We start from the raw sequence: 23,144 nt of genomic DNA, 5'->3' as shown, positions 1-23,144 counted from the left end.
AGGGATGCATTGCCTCTATCTTCCAATAGGCATTAGCCTTGAGCCTTTTGTTTACGGAACCAAGCACAGAGCGTTGCAGCCTAAGGCTCCAGCAGCTTCAGTTTCCCTTCAGTTTCTCATGCTCAGCTACTACATAAGCTAGGCCAACCCGTGGTCAAAAGACTTCCGTTAAAGGAGTTCAGTGAACAGTGAACAGCTCAGCATGGCACCGACACAACCACACTCTTAGGAACCAAGTACACGTGTGCAGCCCACAAACCCTCACCCCGTTGGCACTGGTGCTGCTGACCAGTTCTGCTCTGGGTACCTGCCATTCCCCCTTTATTCCATGTGCTGCCGGTGCGGGACTCGGGGAGGGCAGCAAAGGCCTCTCTTGCCTTTCTGGCTCCATCCCGACCCTCCACAGCCGTGAGCCAAGAGGTAACCGTGGGGTGCAGCCGGGAGTGCTGGGGCTCACCCTGAAGGAGGTGCTGGGGGACGACAGCGACTGCCCACGGCACACAGCGCTGGAGGGGCAGTCCTCGGAGCAGGGACACTCGGAGCGGCTCTTGCCCAGCCCCGGCCCTGTGCCGCGGGGCGGAGCCGCATCAGTGCCGCTCGGCGCCTGCTCCGTGTCCCTGACCCTCGGAGCCGCTCCTCCCCACGGCCCGATGGCGGTGGCTGTGCTGCGGCCGCTGGACGCGCCGCCGGCGGAGCTGGCTCCGGTGACGGCTCTGCTGCTGGCTCCTCCGGCGCTGTGCGCGGCGCTCCGCGGCCGGGCCGGGGGCCTGGTGCTGGCGGTGCGGCCTGCGGGGCGCGGCGGGGCGCAGCCCGTGCTGCTGAGCGCCGTGGCGGTGGAGGCGGGCGGGCGGCGCGGCGCCGAGCTGTGGCTGCGGGGGGCCGTGCTGCGGCGGCTGGGGCTGGCGGCCGGGCTGCGGGTGGCGGTGTGGCCGGTGCGGCGCCCACCGGCGCTGGCCTGGGTGCTGCTGGGGGGAGCGGCGGGGAGGGCGGCGGGCGGCGCGGTGCTGGCGCGGCGGGGGGAGGCACTACCGGGGCCGGGACCGGGCCCGGGCCCGCTGGTGCTGGAGGCGAGGCCGGCGCTGCAGGGGTTGCTGGGCAACAACACACGCACCGCGCTCGCCCCTCCGCCGGCGCCGCGGGAGCACCATGGCGCCCCCTGCCGGTGCCCCGCCGCGCCGCCCCTCGTGTCCCGGTTCGCCGGCGGCGCTGCGGCGGCTGCGCGGCTGCGGGCGGCCCCCGGCGGAGCGGCGGGAGGCGGCGGCGGCGCGGAGGTGTGGGTGAGCCGGAGGGGGCTGCTGGCGCTCGGCCTCTTCCAGGGGGAGTGGGTGCGGGTGGGCGCAGACGGAGCGGCCCGAGAGCACCTGGCGGCGCTGCTGGCCCGGCCCCCGCCGTGGGAGTACCCGAGGGCCGCCCGCCGACGGCTCGGGGACGGCGCCGCGCTCATGGCCCCCGCGCTGGCCTTCAACATGGGCTGCGAGCCCAGTGCCCCCGCGCAGCTCCGCCTGACGGTGAGGCTCGGCCGGGGAAGGGACGGGCGGGGCGGGGCACGGTGGCAGGGGCTCACCCTGCGGCCTTTCCCCGCCGCAGAGGTACGAAAGGTGCAGCGGCACCGACGGGGCGGGCAGCAGGTCCGTGCTGGCAGTGCCGCCATTCGCCAAGGAGCTGCACCTACAGATCGTCTGCTCGCCCGCGTACAGCGCACGGGGAGGGTATGACCGTGTCCTCTACAAGCACTTCAGAACACCCCGGTGAGCTGCGGCGGGACACGCGTGTCCTTTAGTGCATGAAGGGGTGCGAGATAGATGGAGAGGGGATTTTGACAAGGGCCTGTAGGGACAGGACAAGGGGGAATGGCTTTAACGTGACAGAGGGGAGACTGAGATGGGACATTAGGAAGAAATTCTTCCCTGTGAGGGTGCTGAGGCCCTGGCACAGGGTGCCCAGAGAAGCTGTGGCTGCCTCATCCCTGGCAGTGTTCAAGGCCAGGTTGGACACAGGGGCTTGGAGCAAACTGCTCTAGTGGAAGGTGTCCCTGCCTGTGGCAGGGGTTGGAACTGGATGAGCTTTAAGGTCCCTTCCAACCCAAACCAGTCTGGGATTCTATGAAAACTTGCTAATGCTTTAAGATTTAAAGTCTTCACTTGCAGATAATAAAGTGATTTTTAGCTCTAGTTACTCTACAAGCTCAGCAGCATAGTCAAGAACAGGTTAGAAAGTAAGAGACTGCAGAGAAGTTTATGGTATGTGGGATAGGGGCTTCTTTCATTGGTGACAATCCTTGTGTTTTCTGTAGGCTTGTCCAGGAGGGAGACATCCTGTGTGTTCCAACGTTTGGCTGTGCTGAGTTTCTAGAAGTAAATGCAGACAAATTCCTAAGGTAGGTGGCAACAAACTGTGGCTCTATTACGTGGGTACTGCAAGAGAAAAGACACTGTTCTGTTGTTGAGGCTCTCGAAACAAGACATTCATTCCATTCTGATCTGTCCCTGGAGTTTAGTTTATGTGCCCTTCACTTTAGGGGGAAGAGGGGAAGGTTGTTATTGGATTATGGGGAGCTGCAGCGAAGAGGGAAGCCTCCGTCAGCTCACTCATATAGTCATGGAGGGAAGAAAGGGAAAACCAGAGAAACTGATGGGAGAAAGGAATGAAGTGGGAGGGGTGGCCTTGGCACAGCCTGTGCTACTTGGAAGCCAAGGGGAATGGGCTTGTCAGCGTGTGACAAACACGAGGTGTGAATATCGACCCTTACATTTCATGTTAGGTTAGGTTTCTGTCATCAGTTCTGCCTTGGTTGGCTCAGGTGGCTTTGCTGCAGTCCTGTGCTAAACAAGAGTCAGAGGAGGGCTGCTTGCAGCAGGATTTGGGTGGTGGCAATGGGAATGCTACAGCTGAGGGAGCTGCCACAGGCAGCTGAGGGGTGCGATGCAAGGAACTGCCTAGAGCTTTTCCTGCAGGATACACCAGCAGCTGCTCGGCTCCACTATGTGCTTTGAAATAGGATAGTTTATAGCACTACTACGGTGACTGTTCCCTAGGCTCTTCTTGAAGGGAGGCAGGACTACAGGAGGCACAAGTCTTCTGTCTGGGGAAGTTTCCATTCCCTATTGGCCAGGTAGAAACCAGCAGAGCTTATGGGACCTAAAGAGCTCGGAACTGTATTGGTGTGCAAGTGGTGCTCCATTCAGAGGATGGAGAAATCCCTGGAGGAGACCTCTGCAGATCCCTTGGTCTGTCCAATGGGATAGCAGTGTGTCCAGGGCAGAATGCTTGTAAGGCTCTCATGGTACTTGGGTGAGTCGCAGTCTGGAGCCTCAAGGACTCTGTGCTGTCAGATTTTATACACTGCAGGTGAATGTCTGTGGAGTTGTAGTGAAGGAAAGGAAAGGGAATGTCCTGAGCTCTTAGATGCAATACAGATGTACTTGTAGGCTGAAGCCACCAGCAGGAGCTGCTGACAGCCCTGTTGCTGTCTGGCCAGACAGCTCAGTGGGGTCTGTAAAGGATCCATGTGGGTCCTGGGAGAGGGCAAGGGTATCTTTGTTACCTGAGCCTTTTGGCTGCCTTGCTGACAAATGTATTGTTCCTGCCTTTGGGATCTAGAGCCAGCAATTTAGATGGCTTCATTTTTCTCTCAGGTGGCCAGAGCTTTACTTCAAAGTGAGGAAGATTGTAGGCATGGTGGAAGGCGAGCAGTCTGAGGGTTACCTGGTGGACACTCAGAACACTTCTCTCTATCTGGTAAGATGGCAGTGCAGAGCAGGGAGATCTGAGGCTGAGGTTGCACTATGGATGATGATAAAGGTGCCTCTGGAGGCTTGTGCCTCCTGCCATTGGAAAATGGCATTTTCCGGGCATACTTGGTCACTTGATACCTGTCTGTGCTATCTCCCCTTCTCACAGGTGGGCTCAACAACCAGCGCTGTCCCATCTGCCCCAGCCTATAACAACCATGAGTTCTGGAGCAGCTTGTCTCCCGCTGGACTCTCGGATGTTGTGAAGCAGCTCTGTGATGCTCTTCGGCCTCACCTGGGCAATCGGTGAGTCAGAATTCCTTCTGGCAAAGCCTCAGGAGAGCTGGGATGCTGTTGGTCACCGGGAGAGCTCCCTCTGTGTTACAGGGCAAGTGTGCTGAGCGGGGCCAGCAGCGTTCTCCTCTCGGGGCCGAGCGGCAGTGGGAAGCTGATGGCTGTCAGAGCTGTGTGTAGCTGCCTCAACCTCCACCTCTTCAAGGTAATTTCTCCTCTGGTCAGTTCGTGAGTGGATCACAACAGACATGGAAATGTTCTGTGAGTTATCCATGCCAACACTCCTGCTGCAGCCCTGGCATGAGCCTACCCAGAACCTGCTCCCATGTGCACATAATGCAGAAGGAGATTGAGTGTGCTGAGTTTAGCAGCTTGCTCTGGAATGGATTAGGATTGATAGTGACATTGTTCTCCTTAACTGCTGTTTTCTATCCAAGTAAAGGCAGAACAGTGGGTCAAGGGGGAAGCTTGACCAGCTTCTGGGCACAATCCTTAGAGGTGCTGAGCCCTTCAGCAGGTGTGCTGTAGCTCTTGGGATCTAGTACAAGCTCACAGAACCTTTACCGTGCCTTCAGATACATGTATAGGACGTGTTCAGGAGCCCTGTGGCACATGGCCTCATGTTTTAGTCTAATAAGCAAGGCTGTAGCTCTGGTTTTGGCCTTGCGTGCTGCTTCTAAAGACCAACACTCTTAGTATTGAAGCCAGGGGTATTTGCTGTCAATCTTATTGTCCTAGCCCAGCTTTTGCACTCTCCCCTTCTTTTCTCACTTACTGCAATGCTTACATTACCATTCCACCTTCTCTTCCCTTCCTCTGATTGTTCTGCCTGTAGTTCTGCTACAGAAACTACTGTTCACCACTAGTTCTTCCACATTGTAACGATGATCGGCACTTTTTTGTCCTCTCGCTGCCCTTCTATACTTGCATACAGCTACTGCTGCCCTTTAGCTCTGCTTGCTACAACCCTAACTCCTGTGTTTTAATACAAATAGGAGTTCCTGTGCTCTGTGCCCCCATCCTTACCCTTTAGGCAGCTCTTGAGGTGTTCTCCCTGCTCCAAGCTGCCCTTCTGAGGATAAGGCCAAGGAATCCCAGAGATGGTTTGTCTCTCCCTGCCTTGGCCTTGCAGCACCAGGAGGCAGCACTGCCTGTTCCCAGCAGTGTTCACGCTGCTGTTCAAGGCTCACCACTCACTTCTCCGTTTGGGATGATTTCATCAATTGTTTGCATTGCAAACAGCCTCTGGGCCTCCAGCCACCGCTAGCTTCCCCTCCCCTCCCTTCTACCTTCCCCTTGCACTTTGTGCTCGTGCAGCACTGCGTTGAACAGTGTCTTCCTTACGCTGTTTCTCCAAGACACCTCGTTCTCCCTGTCTTGGCCTCTTCCATAGCTCTCCCATCCCTTCCAGCTTGGGTAGCTGAGCAGTGACAGCCACTGTATCACCTTCTTGGGTCCCTTGGCCTTACCCTTTTCAGACAAGACCATCCTGTCCCTCACTGGGGCAACAAAAGCCACTTTTCAATGCTAAAAGTCCTCAATGTGTCTACTTTGAGTACATCCTGTGTCTCAGAGAAGAATCCGCTTGGATCTCCTTTCAGCTGTGAATTGCCCATGGAAAGCTTCATGGAAGCACACATTGTCCTGCATCCCCCACTGCCGTGTTGCAGCCGCTGCAGGCTGTGTGCTGTGTGTTGTGTCTCGCAGGTCGATTGTGTTGGTTTGTGTGGTGACACCAGTGGAGCCACAGAGGAGAAAGTTCAGATGGCCTTCACCCAGGCCCAGCACTATCAGCCCTGTGTGCTCCTGCTCAAAGACATCGAGGTGCTTGGCAGAGACCGGGACAGGCTAGGGGAGGACGCCAGGGTCATTGCCACGCTGAGGCAGCTGCTCCTGGACAGAGACCCAGCACTGAGGTACGGACCCTGCGTGTTTGCTATGGGTATCTGAGTGGCTGTTTGTTCCTGGCACTCGTAGGGCAGCAGTCATCGCTGCAGCAAGGTAACTGGTTGCTAATGTGCACTGTTTTGGTTTTAATCTGGTGGAGTCTTTCCCAGGTTTGCTTTGTTTGCTTCAGAGGGCCCTTTGCCAGCTCAGTGGCAGAGAATTGGGAAGCTTTGTTGGTTGAAGCTGGCTTCTGAGTTGTTGAGTGAACCATGGCAAAGATCACGGGGACCCCAACAGGGAGCTGGACACTCGGGAATCTTGAGGCTGATGACAAGTACCAGGGTGCAGGGAGGGAGACATCAAGTGAAGAAATAAGACATCACTTGAAGGGCCTTGACTTGGAGATAGAGCTCACAGAGCAGTTCAAAGGCAGGCTGGAGGAGAGTGGCAGCCAGTGGAGAGGAACTCATATGTGACGGCAATGTAAGAGGGAAGCCTCCATAGAGCTGAGGCTGTGCACTGTCCCTCTTCTCTCAACAGCCACCCTGTCCTGGTGATCGGCACAACCTGCAAGCCCCAGGATGTCCCTGCAGATGTGCAGACTGCTTTCCTTCATGAGGTGAAAATCGAAGCCCCTTCAGAAGAGCAGAGGAGGTCGATGCTGAGCATGCTGACTGCCAGTCTGCCTCTGGGCAAAGAAGTGAGCCTGTCCAAGCTGGCCCGCAGGACTGCAGTGAGTGAAACCACAGCAGCATGTGGAGGTGGGCAGGCCAGGGGTGCTGGGCCAACCTCCCCTACCTGGCCATGGAGAAGGGGGGCAATTCCCACAGCCCTGTTATCCACAGTGGATAACACTGGTCTGCAGACATCCACAAAAAGCTGGAGCCCTTAACCAGGGCACAGAAGCTCCTGCAAGGAATTTTCCCCCATACACCTTTTATGGTGTAGCTGGAGCTGTGGTCAGGGACTGAACTGATGCTGTTTGTTTCTGCATTCACAGGGCTTTGTGCTGGGAGATTTCTGTGCCTTGTTGTCCCACAGCAGCCGGGCTGCTTGTACCCGCATCCAGGCCTTGAGGTAGAGCAGGCAATGGGGCCGGAGGCAGGGGAGGGCAAGGGCTGCAGCCTGGCACCTTCCCTTCTCTCTGTTGCCAGCTTTCCAGGTGGACTGAGTGAGGAAGTGGAGAGAGATTTCTGCACTGCTGGGTTCCCAGTGCTCGAGGAGGATTTCAGTGTTGCACTGGACCAGCTGCATGATGCCCATTCCCAGGCAGTGGGAGCCCCGAAGGTAGGATGTTGGGCAGAGGAATGGGGGTTGGCTCTCCAGAGCTCTATTGTCACAGAATCCCAGACAGGTTTGGGTTGGAAGGGACCTTAAAGCTCATCCAGTTCCAACCCCTGCCACAGGCAAGGACACCTTCCACTAGAGCAGGTTGCTCCAAGCCCCTGTGTCCAACCTGGCCTTGAGCACTGCCAGGGATGGGGCAGCCACAGCTTCTCTGGGCACCCTGTGCCAGGGCCTCAGCACCCTCACAGGGAAGAATTTCTTCCTAATGTCTCATCTCAGTCTCCCCTCTGTCAGGTTAAAGCCATTGCTCAAGGTACCTTTCACAGACCTCAGCAGATGATGGGGCTCTGTTCTGACACATCACTTCCTGCAGTGTCCTTCCATGCATTCCCCCAGCCTTGAGTAAGGAACAGTTCCACCCTGGGCTTTCCCCCAGTAGTGCTGTTCACCTTCTTGGCTTTGAATTTGGGCAGTGGTCTCTAATTGGAGACCACTGAATTGGCTAGTGCCATAGGGATGCAGTGAGTAGCTGCAGGCTGGCTGCCTCACTCAGGTCTCTCCAGCCACCTGGCACAATGGATCAGAGAGGCTGGGACACAAGCAGGTGAGGGAGCTCCCCACATGTGTGAGAAGCCTTATCCCTGATCCCTTGGCCGCTGCTTGAACTGGTGTGAGCTTTTCTGACAGCTGAGCAGTTTGGAGAGCTTCAGGGTTCTTAGGGAAAGGGACATGGAGTGTCAGAGAAAACCAGCTTCTGGGGAGGAGCATGATCCGCCTCTGGCAGCTCAGCACCCAGGGAACAGCGCCTGGGGAGGCTGTTTTTGCTGGGTAACAGGGTGTTGGGATTAAGCAAAGTCATCGGAGCTTTCCCATGCCCTTGAGTGCGAATGGCAGCACAGGACAGGAAATGCTGGCCTTGGAGGAGTTATTCTGGTGCCTTCCCTGACTGCCCTAGCAAGGTGCCACCTTGCTGGTGTCATCATCCAGGTGTCACTCTGGGACTGAATTCATTCATCCCATTACTGAGGCTGAAACAAGCTCTGCTCTGAGGCACATTTGCAATGTTTGCTGTAAGGCAAACTGTAACCCCAGAGCATGCTGGGCAGTGAGCTCTGTGTGTGTGTGTGAGCTCATTCTGTTTGCATTTTACAGTCCTTTATCTATTTCTTAGTAACTGGCTGTAGTTCAGGAAGGCTCTTAGCAGACCTGGATGCTCTCAACATACAGAACTCTTGATTCCCTGCTTGCATTTCTGGTTAGTCACACATCCGTTTGCAGGTACAGCTTGAGCCTCCTGGAGAGAATCAGTTTCAAACCTCCAGTTGCTGGCAGTGGCTGCAGCATGGCCTGGGCCTGTGATGGTCCCTGGAAACAAGTCTGCTGCTGTTTTCCAACTCCTATAGGCTTCTTCTAGTGAGGCAGAATAGTCAGGAGTGCAGGGGCGAAGGCAGCTCTCCCATTCACCAGCACTGAGGAGTGAGGGCCTGTGACCTTTTGCTTTCAACCCTCTTTTTTTTGCTGGGAATCCTTATCTTGTCTGACCTGATTTTCCTGGTGGACTTGCTGGACAGCTGGAGACACAGCAGGAGATGGCATCATCTCAAGCACGGAAGGAACGAGAGCCGAAGTTTCCTCCAGCCTATTTTTAAGCTCCCCATTTGTGCTGGCGCCTGTTCCCCATGGAGCCAGCAGCTGGGGGAACAGTGCTGAGGCTTTGCTGTCTCTGCACATTCCCAGCATTGCTGCTGTGACTCTCATGGGCTCTGTGGTGTCAGACTGTGGCATTCCTGCTGTTCCTAAAGCTGGGAGCAGAGCAGCAGCATCCTCCAAGGCAGTTTTACCCAACACAAGTGGCAGGACTCCCCCCTCTCTTCTCAGTGATCTCCTGCATGTTTGCAGTTGACCCCATCCTATCTGTTTCTTGCAAGCATGCATGGACTTTGTTCTTGCATCCCTCCCTTTCAAAAGCAGATGGTTCTCTGTACAGCATCCTCCAGGGTGTCTCTCACATCCTCCTTCACTTGACAGAGGTCCTGCTAGTGAAGGCTTTGTCACTGGTGTGAAACCCTTGCACAGTCTCACTGCCCTCGGGGCAAAAGTGCCCTGAACACAAGTAGCTCACAATCAATAGGTCTGGGTTTCATTTTCCCCCCTCTTTTTACCTTCCCTCACATGTCCCACACCTGCCTGCATCAGGGCTCTGCCCACGAGGCTGCAGGCAGCCTGGCAGATACTTTCCCCAGGGTATTTTTGCTGACAGGCACTAGGAGGTACAAGGGAGGCTTGGGGATGAGGAGCACACAGTGAGCACAGCTCACTGGGGACATGGGCAGTTTGTTTCCCCCAGTGCATAGCTCAGGAGAGGGGAAATGTGGTTGCTGATAGCACAAGAGGGAGTGCAGGGGGATTCCACAGCTGATGGCACACGAAGCTGATGGCTGGTACCCTGCTGGAGCAGGGGCTCCCCAGGCACACTGACAGGGCCTGCCTGCCCCCCTCTCTTGGCAGATCCCCTCCGTGTCCTGGCAGGATGTTGGTGGGCTCCAGGAGGTGAAGAAGGAGATCCTGGACACTATCCAGTTGCCCCTGGAGCACCCGGAGCTGCTGTCACTGGGTCTGTGCCGCTCGGGGCTGCTGCTCTATGGGCCTCCAGGGACAGGGAAGACCTTGTTGGCAAAAGCTGTGGCAACCACATGCACCATGACATTCCTTAGGTGAAGAGTGGGGCAGTGCACGATGGGACTGGCTTTCTCCTGGCGGAGGATAGGCATCCTCTAACTGGCTCCCTCTTCTCCCTGCCCCACAGTGTGAAAGGGCCAGAGCTCATCAACATGTACGTTGGGCAGAGTGAGGAGAACGTGCGTAATGGTGAGGAGATGCATCCTGCTCCTGCGTGTGGGAGCATGGGGCTTTCCTGGGGTCCTGGAGGGGAGGAGGTAGTGCTTAAACCCCTCAGCAAGGGTGCGAACCCAACAGTCTTCTACAGTCTGTTCCCTGCCTTGCTGCAGCTTCCCTGCTCTCTCTGCTCCTGTGGCTCTTGTGTTCCTGATGGGACAGCAGCCCCTCAGAGACAGCGGAGCCTCAGGGCCCATCCTGCTGGGTGCTGCCAGCCCGTGCTCCCACTGACCCTCCAGTCAGTAGCAGTTGGTGATGGGGAGGCAGTGGGCAGCTGGTTTCCATCCACAGCTCTTCCCTGCTGCGGGTGTAGCAGGTTCTGTTGCCATTGAGTTCTCCTCCAGGACTTTCTCACCTGTGCTGTCTTCTCCCAGTGTTTGCTAGAGCCAGGGCAGCTGCTCCCTGCATTATCTTCTTCGATGAGCTGGATTCCCTAGCTCCCAGTCGTGGGAGGAGTGGAGATTCGGGGGGTGTCATGGACAGGTGAGTGAGCACCATGTATCCTTGGCAGAGTGTGTACCTGCCTCAGTTGGAGGGGTATGTGGGGCTGTCCTGCAAGGCAGAGTCCATCCCAAGTGTCTTTCTCCACTTTTCCCCCTCCCTGCTCCCTTCCAGCCCCTCTCCATGGGCTGTCTGCTCTCTCTGGACATTGGTACTGCTGTTTGCATTGCTGGACATTCCCAATTGCCCAAGCTTGTTGTGCAAACATATGGTCAGACAAAGTCTCCTCCAGCTGCTTCTGTGGCTGCCAACTGCTCCCTTTGGCCTCTCCAAGGACATCTGCACCCTGTTGTGCTCTCCTGTTTGCTGCTGTTTCCCTGCAGTGGGAAACCTTTCAGCTGCCCTCTAGAAGCAAAGCATGTACAGTGTGGACATACCCAGAAATGGGGTTATTTCTCCCAGGCCCCTTCTGCTGAGCCATTAGTCCCCATGCAATCCTCCTCTCCATCCTTGAGGGGTTCTGCAGGGCTTTCCAGTGACACCATCTGTCCCCAGTGTCCCATCTCCTCACAGACAAACCAGCAGCTCTGCCAGGGGCTGGGAATGGTGCCTGTTGGTCACTTCAGGTGATCCCAGGACCTGGTAGAGATATCCCTGTCCCAGGAGGTGTGTGCAGCACTGAAGTACTGTGGTGCCACACCAGCTAAAGCCCTGTGTCTGCAGAGCTGGGTCTGCTGTTCACTGCCCTGCTAGGGTGTCCCTGTGGTGACAGTGGGTGATGTACCAACGTTGTGTGCATCCCGTTGTGCTCCCTGCAGGGTTGTCTCGCAGCTCCTGGCTGAGCTTGATGGCCTTCATTCCACCAGAGAGGTGTTTGTCATTGGAGCCACCAACAGGCCTGACCTCTTGGATCCAGCTCTGCTCCGGCCGGGCAGGTACAGTGCATCCTATCCTGCCTCCAGGTAGTTCCCTGGAGCTTCTCAGGCAGCAATGAGCTGGACTGTGTCCCCACCATGTTCCCTCCAAAGAGGCTGTTCCTAAAGCTCCCTGACCATGGCTTGGTGGGGGGAAAGGAAGCCAAGAGGAGGCCAATGCCCATGGCTGTAGCAGCAGCACAAGGTACCTCTGCTTGTCATCCCCCACCACTCTGCTCACTGCCTCAGCAGCACAGCAGGGCCAGAAGGGACCTGCTGTAGCATCAAACTGGTGGGAGCAATTGGTCCCCCCCAGGTTGTCCTTGTGTCTATGGCTTGCCATGGCGGGACAGGACTTTGTATGTGCTGTTGTTGGACCTCATGTGGTTCCTGTCTGCCCGTTTCTCCAGCTGCCTTGGTCCCTCTGAAGAGCAGCCTTGCCCTCCAGCACACCAGCTGCTCCCCCCCAAGCTTTGTATCATCCATGAACTTGAGAGCAAAAGGAGCTGCCTCAGGGCCACCTTCAGTTTCTGGTGCCCCAGGGGCAGGTTGGTCTCTGCTGTTCTCAGCTGCCTCTCCTCTCTGCTGGCAGGTTTGACAAACTGGTCTATGTGGGCATCAATGAAGACCGGGAGTCACAGCTGCAGGTGCTGAGCGCTGTCACCAGGAAGTGAGTAACCCCTGGCTCTTGCAGCAGCCTTCTGCCACCCGCAGTGGGTCACAGCCTGCTTTTAGGGTTCATGTGTGGTGTGCTCCAGCTTGGCTTCGTGTCTGAGCCCTGGGGAGCCCCTGAGGCACTGGTCAGCAGGGAGGGGAAGAGGATGGGGCAGGTTCTGAAGCACAGCTGGGGCTGGGTTTCCTATCAGGTGTCTCAGGTGGCTGTCAGTGGAGGGGTTGGCAGAGTTCTCCAGTCACCGTGCACACATAGAATCATAGAACCAGCTGGGTTGGAAAAGCCCTTCAAGCTCATCCAGTCCAGTCATTCCCCAGCACTGCCAAGGCCACCACTAACCCATGGCACTGAGGGCCTTGTCTACACGGTTTGTGGACACTTCCAGGGATGGTGATTCCAGCACTGCCCTGGGCAGCCTGTTCCAATGCCTGACTGCCCTTTGGGGAAGGAATTGTTCCCAATATCCAGTCTAAACCTCCCCTGGTGCAGCTTGAGGCCGTTTCCTCTTGTCCCATCCCTTGTTCCTTGGAGCAGAGCCCAGCACCTCCTGGCTCCATCCTCCTGTCAGGTAGTTCTCCTTGAGGAGCTCAACCAGATCCTAGCAGTGTGATGATACTGCAGTGCAGCAGCATGGCAGGAAGCTCCCATTTGCTTCCTGCAAGAGCTGCCCTATCACATCTCCTACTGTTTGCAGGTCTAGAGGTGAAGGCTGCTCCATTTATCTCATTGCCCTTCCTCCTGCGATGCTGGCGGCTCTTCAGCCTATGCTCTGTGTGCCTTTCCCAACACCGGTGGTGTGGGATCCCCGAGCAGCCATAGCTGTGATCACTGCTGCTTTTGAGGGTGAACTCGCAGTAGACAAGAGCGTGGCTGCCTGCGAGCATCCGTTCACACCAGTGCTGGTGGTTGTGTCCTGCAGCACTGTGCTGGTGCTGGAGGAAGCTGCCTGTCTGCAGTGTGGCCCTGATAGGATGCTGTGGTGTTGCAGTGGCTCGTACAGTCTCTCATTAAACACGCTTATGTCCAGCCCTGGCTGTAGGCTGTTCCCACTGAGTGAAGACCCAAAGTTGCCTTTGATCCTGCTTAGCAGGACACAGGACCTTGCTGCAGGGATGTTCCATGGGGAAGTGACTGCGTTTAGTCACAACCCCCTTTGATTTCTGCTTGGAGCATGCAGAGGCTGTGGGACATGGGGCCCAGTCGTGCTGGCTGCTGTATCATACAATGGTTTGGGCTGGAAAGGACCTGAGAATCATCCACTTCCAACCTGCTGTGTCTTTCCTGGCCTGGTGTTTGTTCTGTGGCTCTTACACCTGCACTTCTCTCTCCTGGCAGGTTTCAACTGGATCCCTCTGTGAATCTCACCACGGTCCTAGAAAAGTGCCCAGCTCAGCTGACGGGAGCAGACATGTATGCCCTGTGCTCAGATGCCATGATGTGCGCTGTCAAACGCAAGGTGGAATGGATCGAGGAAGGTGGGAGCCCAGTCCCTGCCTGTCCCACATGGGGTGAAGGGAAGAGTTACCACTGCTGGCAACTGGGCTGTGCCTCGATGTCTTTGGGACCATGTCTGAATGCTTGGCTCTGGGTTACTGCAGCAGTCACAGAATTACAGACTGGTTTGCAAGGGACCTTAAAGCTCATCCAGTTCCAACCCCTGCCACAGGCAGGGACACCTTCCACTAGACCAGGTTGCTCCAAGCCCCTGTGTCCAACCTGGCCTTGAACACTGCCAGGGATGGGGCAGCCACAGCTTCTCTGGGCACCCTGTGCCAGGGCCTCAGCACCCTCACAGAGAAGAATTTCTTCCTAATGTCTCATCTCAGTCTCCCCTCTGTCAGGTTAAAGCCATTCCCCCTTGTCCTGTCCCTCCAGGCCCTTGTCAAAAGCCCCTCTCCAGATTTCTCATCACCCCTTTAGGCACTGGAAGCTGCTCTAAGGTGTCCCCTTAAGGAGCCTTCTGTTCTCCAGGCTGCCCCAGCCCAGCTCTCTCAGCCTGGCTCCATAGCAGAGCTGCTCCAGCCCTCGGAGCATCTCCATGGCCTCCTCTGGACTCACTCCAACAACTCCATGTCCCTCTTGTGTTGTTGCCCCAGAGCTGCGCACAGGACTGCAGGGGGGGTCTCACCAGAGTGGAGCAGAGGGGGAGATAGATCATCCTTACCTCCAGTGCTTGGCCTCAGGGGGAGGTTTTCCTTCCAGTCTGGTGGCTGGAGAGGGGCTGTTGGATCTTGCTGTCTGCCCCCGTGCCTGTCTCATCCTGTTCCTGTCCTCTCTCCTGCAGGGCTGGATACTGAGAGTTCTGCTCTGATCCTCACCATGGATGACTTCCTGCAGGCTGCTGCCAGGTTGCAGCCATCAGTCTCTGAGCAGGAGCTGCTCAGGTACAGACTCATCCAGCAGAAGTTTGCTGCCTGCTGATGCTCAGCAGAGCTGGGACTGATGAGCACAGTGTGTGAAGGGGAACAGGCACAGGCACCTGCCTGCCTTTCTCAGATGGATCCTGAGCCCCTTTGGAGCTTGATTGGGAATAGCATCTGTGCAGCTTCCTGAGGCTGGTGGAAGCAGTGCTCTGCTCAGCTGGGCTGGCTCTGCAGCAGTCCCTTGCCTCTCACAGCACTGTGTGGCTGCTGGGAGCACTCCGGGGCCATTCCCCCCCAGGGTGGAAGCCGAATCCCATGGCTGTGGGCACTACAGGAGTGTCTCACAGGTGACAGCATTGGTGAGGGAGCAAAGCCCAAACTGTGCCTGGTTTGACAGCAGGAGCGGGACTGGAGGGAGTTGCTTGTTGGGGTGTGAGCCCCCAGTGAGGGTGCTGGCTGGAGGGCAGCAGGGCACAGGATGCTGCTGCGGCAGCTGGCCTGGCCTCAGCATGGGCTCAATAAATATAGCGGTTTGGCACTGGGTACTCATTGCCTGGCCTTAGGTCTTTGCTTGCTGATGGTGTCTGTGGGCCCTGGGCAGGGTGGGTGCTGTAGAGGAGCCACTGTCCTGCAGGTAGAGGAATGGCTACAAACCAGGCTGGGGCCAGCCCCAGGATGCCTGGAGCCCACAGCAGGTGGGGAGAGGCTGAGGAAGGGGTTTTCTAATCCAGGAGCCAAGCATCCTCTCGTGTGGCCCACATGTGCCACATCCCTGTTCCTGTGCCCTGTGTGCAGCCATGCCTGGGCAGCAGCTGCCCCTGCTGCATCCCTGCAGCTGCTGGTGGGCCTTGGGGGGCAGCTCTGCCTTAAGCCCCAGGGCTGTTGCAGCAAGGTTTTAGCACTGCTGCATGCACCGAGACTGCAGCAGCCACAGCCCTGCACCCAGCGTGGCTGTCCAGGACCACCTGCCCGCCCTGCAGGACTGGTTCTCCAGCCGCTCCGTGCATGAAGACCTGGCACCAGAGCGTGTTGAGGCAGAGCTGCCCCTGACCACAACGCGCTGCCAGACGTGGCCACCACCTCTTCCCCAGGGCGGGCGGGTGGGAGCTGCAGCCACAGCAAAAGCAGGCTGGGGTGTGCAGTGTGCAGAGCCTCCTCTCCCCCGGGGGGGCTGAGGGTGTCAAGGGAATGGGTCACAGCTTGGGTTTGGGGAGTGCAAAGGGAGAAAACCGGTTGCACCCATGGGCTGTGCAACCACACACCCAGGAGCCCCAAACCCCACACCACAGGCATGCCTGGCCCCTGCAGCTGGGGCTCAGGCTGAAGCCGTGCCTGCACCCACCTTGTGCTGCCCCAGGCTGGCTGCTTCTTCCCCTGGGGGTCCTGAAGAGGCTGCGGCCGTCCCCTCACCCCGTCCCCTGACCACACAGACCACAGGCTCCAGTCGCTCTCACGAGTGCTCTTAATGAAGGGGAGGGGGCTCCCAGCAGCTCTCGGCAGTGTCCCCAGCCCCGTGCTTGTCCCCAGAGCTGCTGGCAGCTCTCAGCCCATCACGGTCCCATCTCCGTGGCCCACTCAGGCCGTCTTCTTCACGACGTGGATGAAGTAGCAGGGGACGTGGGCCTGCCCCGGCGTGTAGGGCTGGAAGTCGCCCAGGACGCTGTGCTGGCACTTGCCCTGGAAGGCACCTTTCAGCAGGGCTGTGAAGGCCTCCAGCTGGTGTGGGTAGTACGAGAGCCGGAACTTGCTGCGGGGAGGCAGTGCTGGTGAGGTGTGGGGCCAGCAGGACACGGTGCCAGCCACCCCCCGCAACAAGCAACCCCTCTCACCTCAGCTCTGGGGCTGCCCCCACCTCAGTGGGGGGGACCTGCACCGTGTAGTCTAGGGTCACCATGTGAGCCTTGTTGTTCACCAGCAGCACCGAGGTGGTGATGTCCTTAGTCAAGTCACTCTGGGGACCGCAGGAGGATGGCTGTGTGGTGGCTCCCTGGGCACAGCCCTTCTCCTTGGCCTTGCCTCAGCGCTGGGGTTGGGTGGGAGGGAGAGGGACAGGCCAGGGTCCATCAGCCACTCACCTTGTAGTAGATGTTCTTGCCCGGTGGCGCGCAGCCTGTGGCCAGGATGTGGTCGTAGTTGCGGTGGTCAATGACCAGGACCCCCCCGGGCCGCACCATGCTGGCAATATTCCGCAGGGCCAGCTTGTGGTCGCTCTGGTCCCCTGGAGAGGAAACCGTGGCATCCCCAGGCACTGGTTGTACCCCATGGCAGAGCCCATGGGGAGTCATCTTGCCCCCCTCTCCCCCTTTCCAGTCTCAGCTTGGAACAGGCACAGCCCCACCCATGGTATGAGCTCAGGCACGTTCTCAGCCTCTCTGGGACAGAGCATACGGGGAGCCCACCACCCCGCTCATGGCACACATCTGGGTATATCCCCAGCCTTGCCAGAGATGTGAGAGATGCACACAGCTCCTCTACCGCCATAGGACCCAGTGGCCCCACTTGTGCTGTGAACAGGGTCATGTTCTCAGCCATGACACAGCAGCTCCACTGTGTGTAACCCCCTGCCCCACTCATGCTGTGAGTCGGGGCACACGCTCAGATGTGCACAGGTCCATCCCCCCGCAATCCCAAAACTCACCTTTGAAGTCAGGCAGGTGAGCGAAGGAGTTCCCCAGGCAGATGACTGCATCAAACCCATCCCCGGGCTTCTCCAGGTCCTTCTCCAGTGTCAGCCAGTTGGCCTCCTCAATGACTGCAGCACAGGGGAGCAGCTGAGTGGGACAGGGACAGCCCCCCACCTAACCAACAGCTTTCCCTGCACTCTAGACCCTATCCCAGCATCACCCACCCCTTCCTTGGGCCCTGTGGGTACTGGATCTGGCCTGGGGCCAGCGGGCAGGTGAGGGCCATGGCCTGTGCTTGCTGAGCAGGCAGCACCGGCAGGGCCTTGCCCGTCCCTGCAGAGAGGCCACCCGGGCAGCAGCACCCGGGGCGAGGGGAGGGAGCCGCTGGAAGGGCTCCGGGCGCCCAGCGGTGGGTGTTGGTGACCGCACGCCCCTCCCGGCCCCCCCGGCCCCGCACCCCATCGGTCGAAGGGCTCCTCCTTGCGCCGCTCCCAGCGCTCCTTCAGCGCGTACTTGAGCATCTTGTCGCTGGCGTCGACGCTGGTCACCTGGAAGCCCTCCTCCAGCAGCATGATGGAGTCCACCCTGGGAACACGGCTGTCAGCGGGGACGGGGGCACCGGAGGGGCCCGGTGGGAGCCCCGGGAGGGGGGACTTGTGCGGCGAGCGGGCGGGCGCGGAGCCTCACCCGGTGCCGCAGGCCACATCGAGGACGGAGCGGCAGCGGTGCTGCCGGAGCAGCGCCAGGAGCCAGCTGCGGTACTCGGCCGTGCGGCTCCGGGTGTCCCCGATGTACAGCTGCCACACGCGGGCCGCCCGCCCGTCCGCGTACTGGTCGGGCAGCCCCTCCGCCGCAACCCCCAGCGACCGCGTCCGGTACACGCTGTCCACCATCCCGCCGACACCGAACCGGCCCGGCCCGGCTGTGCCGAGCCCCCCCCGCTGCCACGCCTCCAGACACGCCCCCTTCCGCACAGCCAATTGCCGCCGGCTCCGCCCTCCGCAATCCGCCAATCGCCACTCCGTCCTGCTACACACCCCCCCACCGCCCCGCCTCCAACACGCTCCTCCACCAATCCCCTCCGGCCCCGCCCTCCTGCGGACCCACCAATCGCCGCGCTCTCCCGCCACGCCTCTCATCCCATTGGCTGGGCCTGAGCAAGGGGGCGGGCCCAGGGCCTGTTTTTCCCCTGACGCCCGGCTCCGGCTCCCCGGTGGAGCGGGGCCGCTCCTGTCCGGACACCGCCGGGGAAGCAGCGGCGGCTCCGGGGCGCACAAAAACGTCTTTATTTACAGTCCCGGCAGGGAGGGCAGCCGGGCCCGGGGCAGCCGGAGGCCCAGGAGGCAGCGGGGCTGGGTGCGCGGCTTCTCACGGGGCCGCACCCGGCCGGGCCAGGGTGGCTCACGCCGTGACTCGAGTCCCTTCTCCTTCGGTGAGGCCTTGGAGCAGGCAGCCCCAGCGGCTGGGGCTGCAGCATCGGGCTGCGGCTGCATCCCTACAGCTCGTCGGCTGGGCTGTGGGTCAGGGGAGCCTCCTCCTGCACCCCGCTCTCCTCCAGGGCCTCCCCTGCGGGTGGGAGGCTCTCAGCTCCCTCGCTCTCATCCTTCCGGCCCTTCTTCTTCTTCTTCCCACTCTTTTTCTTGCTCTGCCTCTCCCCCACGCTTGCCAAGTCACCCTTCTTGCCAGTCCACTTCTCTGCCAGGCAGCCTGGGAAGAAGAGGAGCAGGAGGGCCGCTGAGGGAGTAGCGGGGATCCCTGCGCCCTAGCGGGGTTCCCCTGCCCTCCCCCTAGCAGCCCTGTGCTGCCCAGGGCACCAGGCAGGACTTACTTGTGTCCTTCCCTTTCAACACGTGGTTGGCACAAAGGAACTGGGAAAGGTCCTCTGCCTGGTGGTGCCTGTACCAGTCCTCGATCACGTCTTCGTACTCTTCCACCAGCACATCACACTAGTGCAGAGAAGAGCCTGGCTCCAGCCATGTGCCATCACAGCATGACCAGGGCAGCAGGTCCTGGTGACACCCCCATTCCCAGACCCTCAAAGCCAATGGTGGCTGCCAAGGTTCAATCCCACTGAGCCAGGTACCTGCTTTTTGAGGTCAGCCACCTCAGCGGAGGTCTCGTTCCACAGCTCATAGGGGATGTCCATCACCACCTTGACGCCCTTGTGCACCAGGTTGTGCAGGGTCTCGAAGGTCTCTGACATGCCCTGGAGGAGCAGCAGTGCTTGGTCAAACCTCGCTCCTCCCATCACTCCCTCTTGAGTAAAAGTGATGGAAACCACAGTGCTCCTTAACAGCTCCATACTCCTTACACTAACAGTTATCCTCACACCAAGACTTCTCCCCTTGCTACCAAGAAACTTCCAAACCTCCCCAGTTACCATCACTCTCACTGTTAGAACAGCCTTTCTAACCAGCCTAGTCCCAACAGCACTACTTATGCACTTGGAGTCAGAAAGCATTGCCTCCCACTGAGAATGACAATTCATCATACATTTCAAAATCCCACTTAGCTGCAAAATAGACCAATAATACTCCTTATTATTCTCCCCCATTGCACTCTTCGCAACATGATCCATTCTCCAATTTGCAACATGAGACACAGCATCAGAACCATACACGACAATGTCTTTTTCCTTGTAGCTGTAACTACAATCAACCACTGTTAACAACCTATTTCTACTAATCATGGGCTGAGTGGGAATCACATCATTCCTCTCATGGGCAGATGGCAGGGCTGTGCAGAAGGTAACACAACAGCCCTTCAAGCTGTGCTTTACAACCCAATTGAAGATATTGTCCTTATCCTAATCATGGCACTACCTGCCTCGACCAGAAACACCTGAGCAATACAACAATCCTGCTCACCAACACTTCCCTACAAACCTGCCAAAATCAGGGTCCTTGAGCACCAGCATTGCCAGGAGGGAGTCCCTATCTGCAAACCCAATCCCACAACCAACAGGAAGACACAGGCTGGGCAGGACAGCCCCTGGCTCCCCCTGTGCAGCACCCACAGCTCACCTGGGGGGAGCACAGCACCGCATGCTGGGCACTGCCAGGGGATGGGAAGGAGCCCCAGTGCAGCACCCAGCAGGCGAGAGGACATCTGGGGACTGGAGCACAGCCCTCACCTTTGCGAACCTGTTGCTGCCGCTCCGCTCCTTGTGCAGGTTGTAATCCAAGAGCCGCTTGCAGATGTTCTCTGTCACCTCGATTAACCGGATGTCCCTGCATGGAGAGGAGAGAGGGCTTGGGATCAGCACAGCCCCCCAGAACCAAGCACGACACAGGGCAAGCCTCAGCCCTCCCTCATCAGTGTGATGGGGAGCTCTGCCAGCAGAAGGAGCTCCCCATAGTCAGGCACAGTTTAGCTTCCTCAGCCCCTCCACAGGCTGCCCAAGGCCCTGCTCTGCCTTCTGCAGCAGTGACTGCAGGAGAGCCCCCATCCTGCTCTCACTTACGATTGTGTGTACTTGACGGCAGAGCCCTTCCCGTCCAGGAAGCCATACTTGGTGTCAATCACCTCCTTGGTCTTGCCCGTCTCCTCGAAAGCAGATTTCAGTTCCACTGCCACGTACTTGCACACTGTGGGAAGGAAAGCAGGAGTTAGGAGGGGCTGGACTGTGACACAGCAGCAGAAACAAGCATGAGAGTCAGGCACACTGAAGCCACTATCAGCAGAAAGAAGCCTCAGCCATTGGAATAAATAACTGGGAATGGCCCAACCAATTCCACTGGAGCTCCACTGAAGCAGGAGCACCTGAATGGTGTAAGCTATGGCACCATTGGGAAGGCAGCATCTATTCTGCCTGCAGGTTGCCAAACAGCTCCACTGCTCAGCCACCAAAGTCTCTGCATAAGCTACTCCCTTCCTCCTGGAAGAAGATGGGGTCTTTTAGCAACACAAGCCTCAGCTCCTCCTCATGGCACCAGAGCATCCCATCCCGTAACAGTTCTCCCACTGTCTTGAGGTCATAAGGGCAGTGTTGGGGACCAAGCAGCAGGACAAGATGGTGGCTATAGACTGTGTCACCACACAAGGGGCTGTCTTAGAATCCCAGACTGGTTTGGGTTGGAAGAGACCTTAAAGCTCATCCAGTTCCAACCCCTGCCACAGGCAGGGACACCTTCCACTAGACCACATTGCTCCAAGCCCCTGTGTCCAACCTGGCCTTGAACACTGCCAGGGATGGGGCAGCCACAGCTTCTCTGGGCACCCTGTGCCAGGGCCTCAGCACCCTCACAGGGAAAAATCTCTTCCTAATGTCTCATCTCAATCTCCCCTCTGTCAGGTTAAAGCCATTACCTTGTCCTGTCCCTACAGGCCCCTGTCAAAAGCCCCTCTCCAGATTTCTTGTCACCCTCTTGGGCACTGGAAGCTGCTCTACGGTGTCCCCTTAAGGAGCCTTCTCCAGGCTGAACCAGCCCAGCTCTCTCAGCCTGGCTCCATAGCAGAGCTGCTCCAGCCCTTGGAGCATCCTCATGGCCTCCTCTGGACTCTCTTCAACAGCTCCACATCCCTGTTGTGTTGTTGCCCCCCAGATGGACACAGGACTGCGGGGACAGGTCAAGTCTATCCACATTGCCTGTGGCACTGCCTGCAGCCGAGAGCACAGCACCAGCAGCTTTATAACACAGATCAGGTTTTCTTTTACACAACGTTAAAAAGAACAAAAGTTTTATTTCTTCTGTATCAGAGTCTAACAGAGCCATAGAAACAGAAACCAGAAGAGAAATATCCTGGTGATTTACAGTGGAAATGTGGAGGGATGGAAGCCAGGCACATTGTGATTCTTTGTTCTCCAAACCTGGGCTCCCAGGAGGAAGCAGAGAGCTTTGTCCTGTGCTGCAGACTCTCATTTGCCAGGAGCTTCCTCTTCTTCCAGCCCTGCTTTGGAGAAGGCGGGAGTCCCAGCAGGAACAGTCACCAGCAACCAGCTGCCAGATCTTCTCTCAGGCAATGATGTGAATAGAGAAGGAAGGAAAGAGCAAGGTGGCTTCTCTGGGGCTGCCACCACGTGCTGGATGCCCTGTGTGCACCTCTTACACTTCCCTTTCTCTGCAGGCACCAGGGGCTGGAGGTGACCGCAGCCATTTCTGAGGTGGGATGAGTGCTCCTTCATGCAGCCCCTCTGGCCTCGAGGTCACCTCTCTCCACATCACACCATGTGTGCCAGGAGCACTCGCTGCTGGGTCCGGTTATCCAGGTGCTGCTGCAGCCATCCCTGTGTGCTGACAGGCTCCAGCCTGGGCAGGAAGAGGAGCAGAGCGCTCAGTGCTCACTGTGGTGCTTCTCTGAGGTTCTGCTGGTGCCATCACACGGCTCCCACATCCCTGACTCCAGAGCTGCTTCCCTGGCAGAGAAAGCTTTGCAAAGAGCTCCAGAGGTTCATTTCTTCCTTTTCTCTTTGCTGCCAAGCTCCGCATGTTCCTACACAGCAAAGCCAGAGTAAACCACGGCAGACAACGAAGGTCCGCCATGACCTGCCCCGAATTGCCGTGAAGCCGTTGATTGTCCAGTAAGGAAGCATCACCGAGTCCGACCGATGAGTTGAAGAGACAACCAGCCCCGTTACAAGCCGCCCTGCGCTCAGCGCCTACCGGGAGCACTCTCTAACCGGGGGATGGGCAGCAGACACCCACCAACAGGGACAGGGCACGGGAGGCTCGGCCGTGTCCCGCCGCGGGGGCACCGGCGGACACGCAGCAGCATTGGCCCCATGGCTCCCCCGTCTCCTCCGCCGGCGGGGCCGGGCAGAGGGCAGCCCGCAGCCTCCCTCCCCACAGGTACCCGGTGCCATGCGGCCTGCCCTGGTGCCCTTACCCTCACACTTGCTGGGCAGCCGCACCCAGTCCGAGTCGTCGCCTCCCGCCGCCGCCGCCATCAGCAGCAGCACTGCGGCCGCCACCGCCATAGCTCCACTTCCGGGACCGCGCTTCCGGCCGTACAGCGCCCACCCCGCAAGGTAACCATAGCAACCGCGCGGCGCCGGCCAATCACAGCGCTGCGCGTGGTCGGACCGGCCAATCCCG

General features: G+C 58.3%; 3 protein-coding genes across 3 annotated transcripts; 1 reads left to right on the top strand and 2 right to left on the bottom strand.

Annotated features, from left to right (window-relative positions):
* Positions 1-634: 634 nt before the first annotated feature.
* PEX6 (peroxisomal biogenesis factor 6) lies at positions 635-15,028 on the top strand. Its single transcript, XM_034061136.1, has 17 exons — positions 635-1,508; positions 1,588-1,748; positions 2,294-2,377; positions 3,636-3,738; positions 3,901-4,037; positions 4,119-4,230; positions 5,733-5,941; positions 6,453-6,645; positions 6,913-6,989; positions 7,067-7,199; positions 9,708-9,913; positions 10,006-10,067; positions 10,469-10,577; positions 11,354-11,470; positions 12,042-12,119; positions 13,458-13,597; positions 14,407-15,028. Exons 1-17 carry the CDS (start codon positions 651-653, stop codon positions 14,541-14,543), a joined length of 2,916 nt encoding a protein of 971 aa, XP_033917027.1. The 5' UTR covers positions 635-650; the 3' UTR covers positions 14,544-15,028.
* Positions 15,029-15,924: 896 nt separating this feature from the next.
* GNMT (glycine N-methyltransferase) lies at positions 15,925-18,053 on the bottom strand. The gene is made up of 6 exons (XM_034061004.1): positions 17,797-18,053; positions 17,567-17,694; positions 17,124-17,237; positions 16,561-16,703; positions 16,315-16,436; positions 15,925-16,232 (listed from the first exon to the last, which is right to left on the bottom strand). Exons 1-6 carry the CDS (start codon positions 18,000-18,002, stop codon positions 16,061-16,063), a joined length of 885 nt encoding a protein of 294 aa, XP_033916895.1. The 5' UTR covers positions 18,003-18,053; the 3' UTR covers positions 15,925-16,060.
* A 319-nt stretch (positions 18,054-18,372) lies between these two features.
* Positions 18,373-23,120, bottom strand: CNPY3 (canopy FGF signaling regulator 3). Its single transcript, XM_034061005.1, has 6 exons — positions 22,936-23,120; positions 20,573-20,696; positions 20,243-20,339; positions 19,193-19,315; positions 18,938-19,055; positions 18,373-18,816 (listed from the first exon to the last, which is right to left on the bottom strand). The coding sequence occupies exons 1-6, from the start codon at positions 23,024-23,026 to the stop codon at positions 18,605-18,607; spliced, it is 765 nt and encodes a 254-aa protein (XP_033916896.1). The 5' UTR covers positions 23,027-23,120; the 3' UTR covers positions 18,373-18,604.
* Positions 23,121-23,144: the final 24 nt, after the last annotated feature.

The sequence above is a fragment of the Melopsittacus undulatus genome, chromosome 3 (assembly GCF_012275295.1).
Source record: "Melopsittacus undulatus isolate bMelUnd1 chromosome 3, bMelUnd1.mat.Z, whole genome shotgun sequence".
In the NCBI taxonomy this organism is placed as follows: Eukaryota; Metazoa; Chordata; class Aves; order Psittaciformes; family Psittaculidae; genus Melopsittacus; species Melopsittacus undulatus.
The sequence above is the reverse complement of the archived record's forward strand: the minus strand, read 5'-3'. Positions and strand labels throughout refer to the sequence as shown.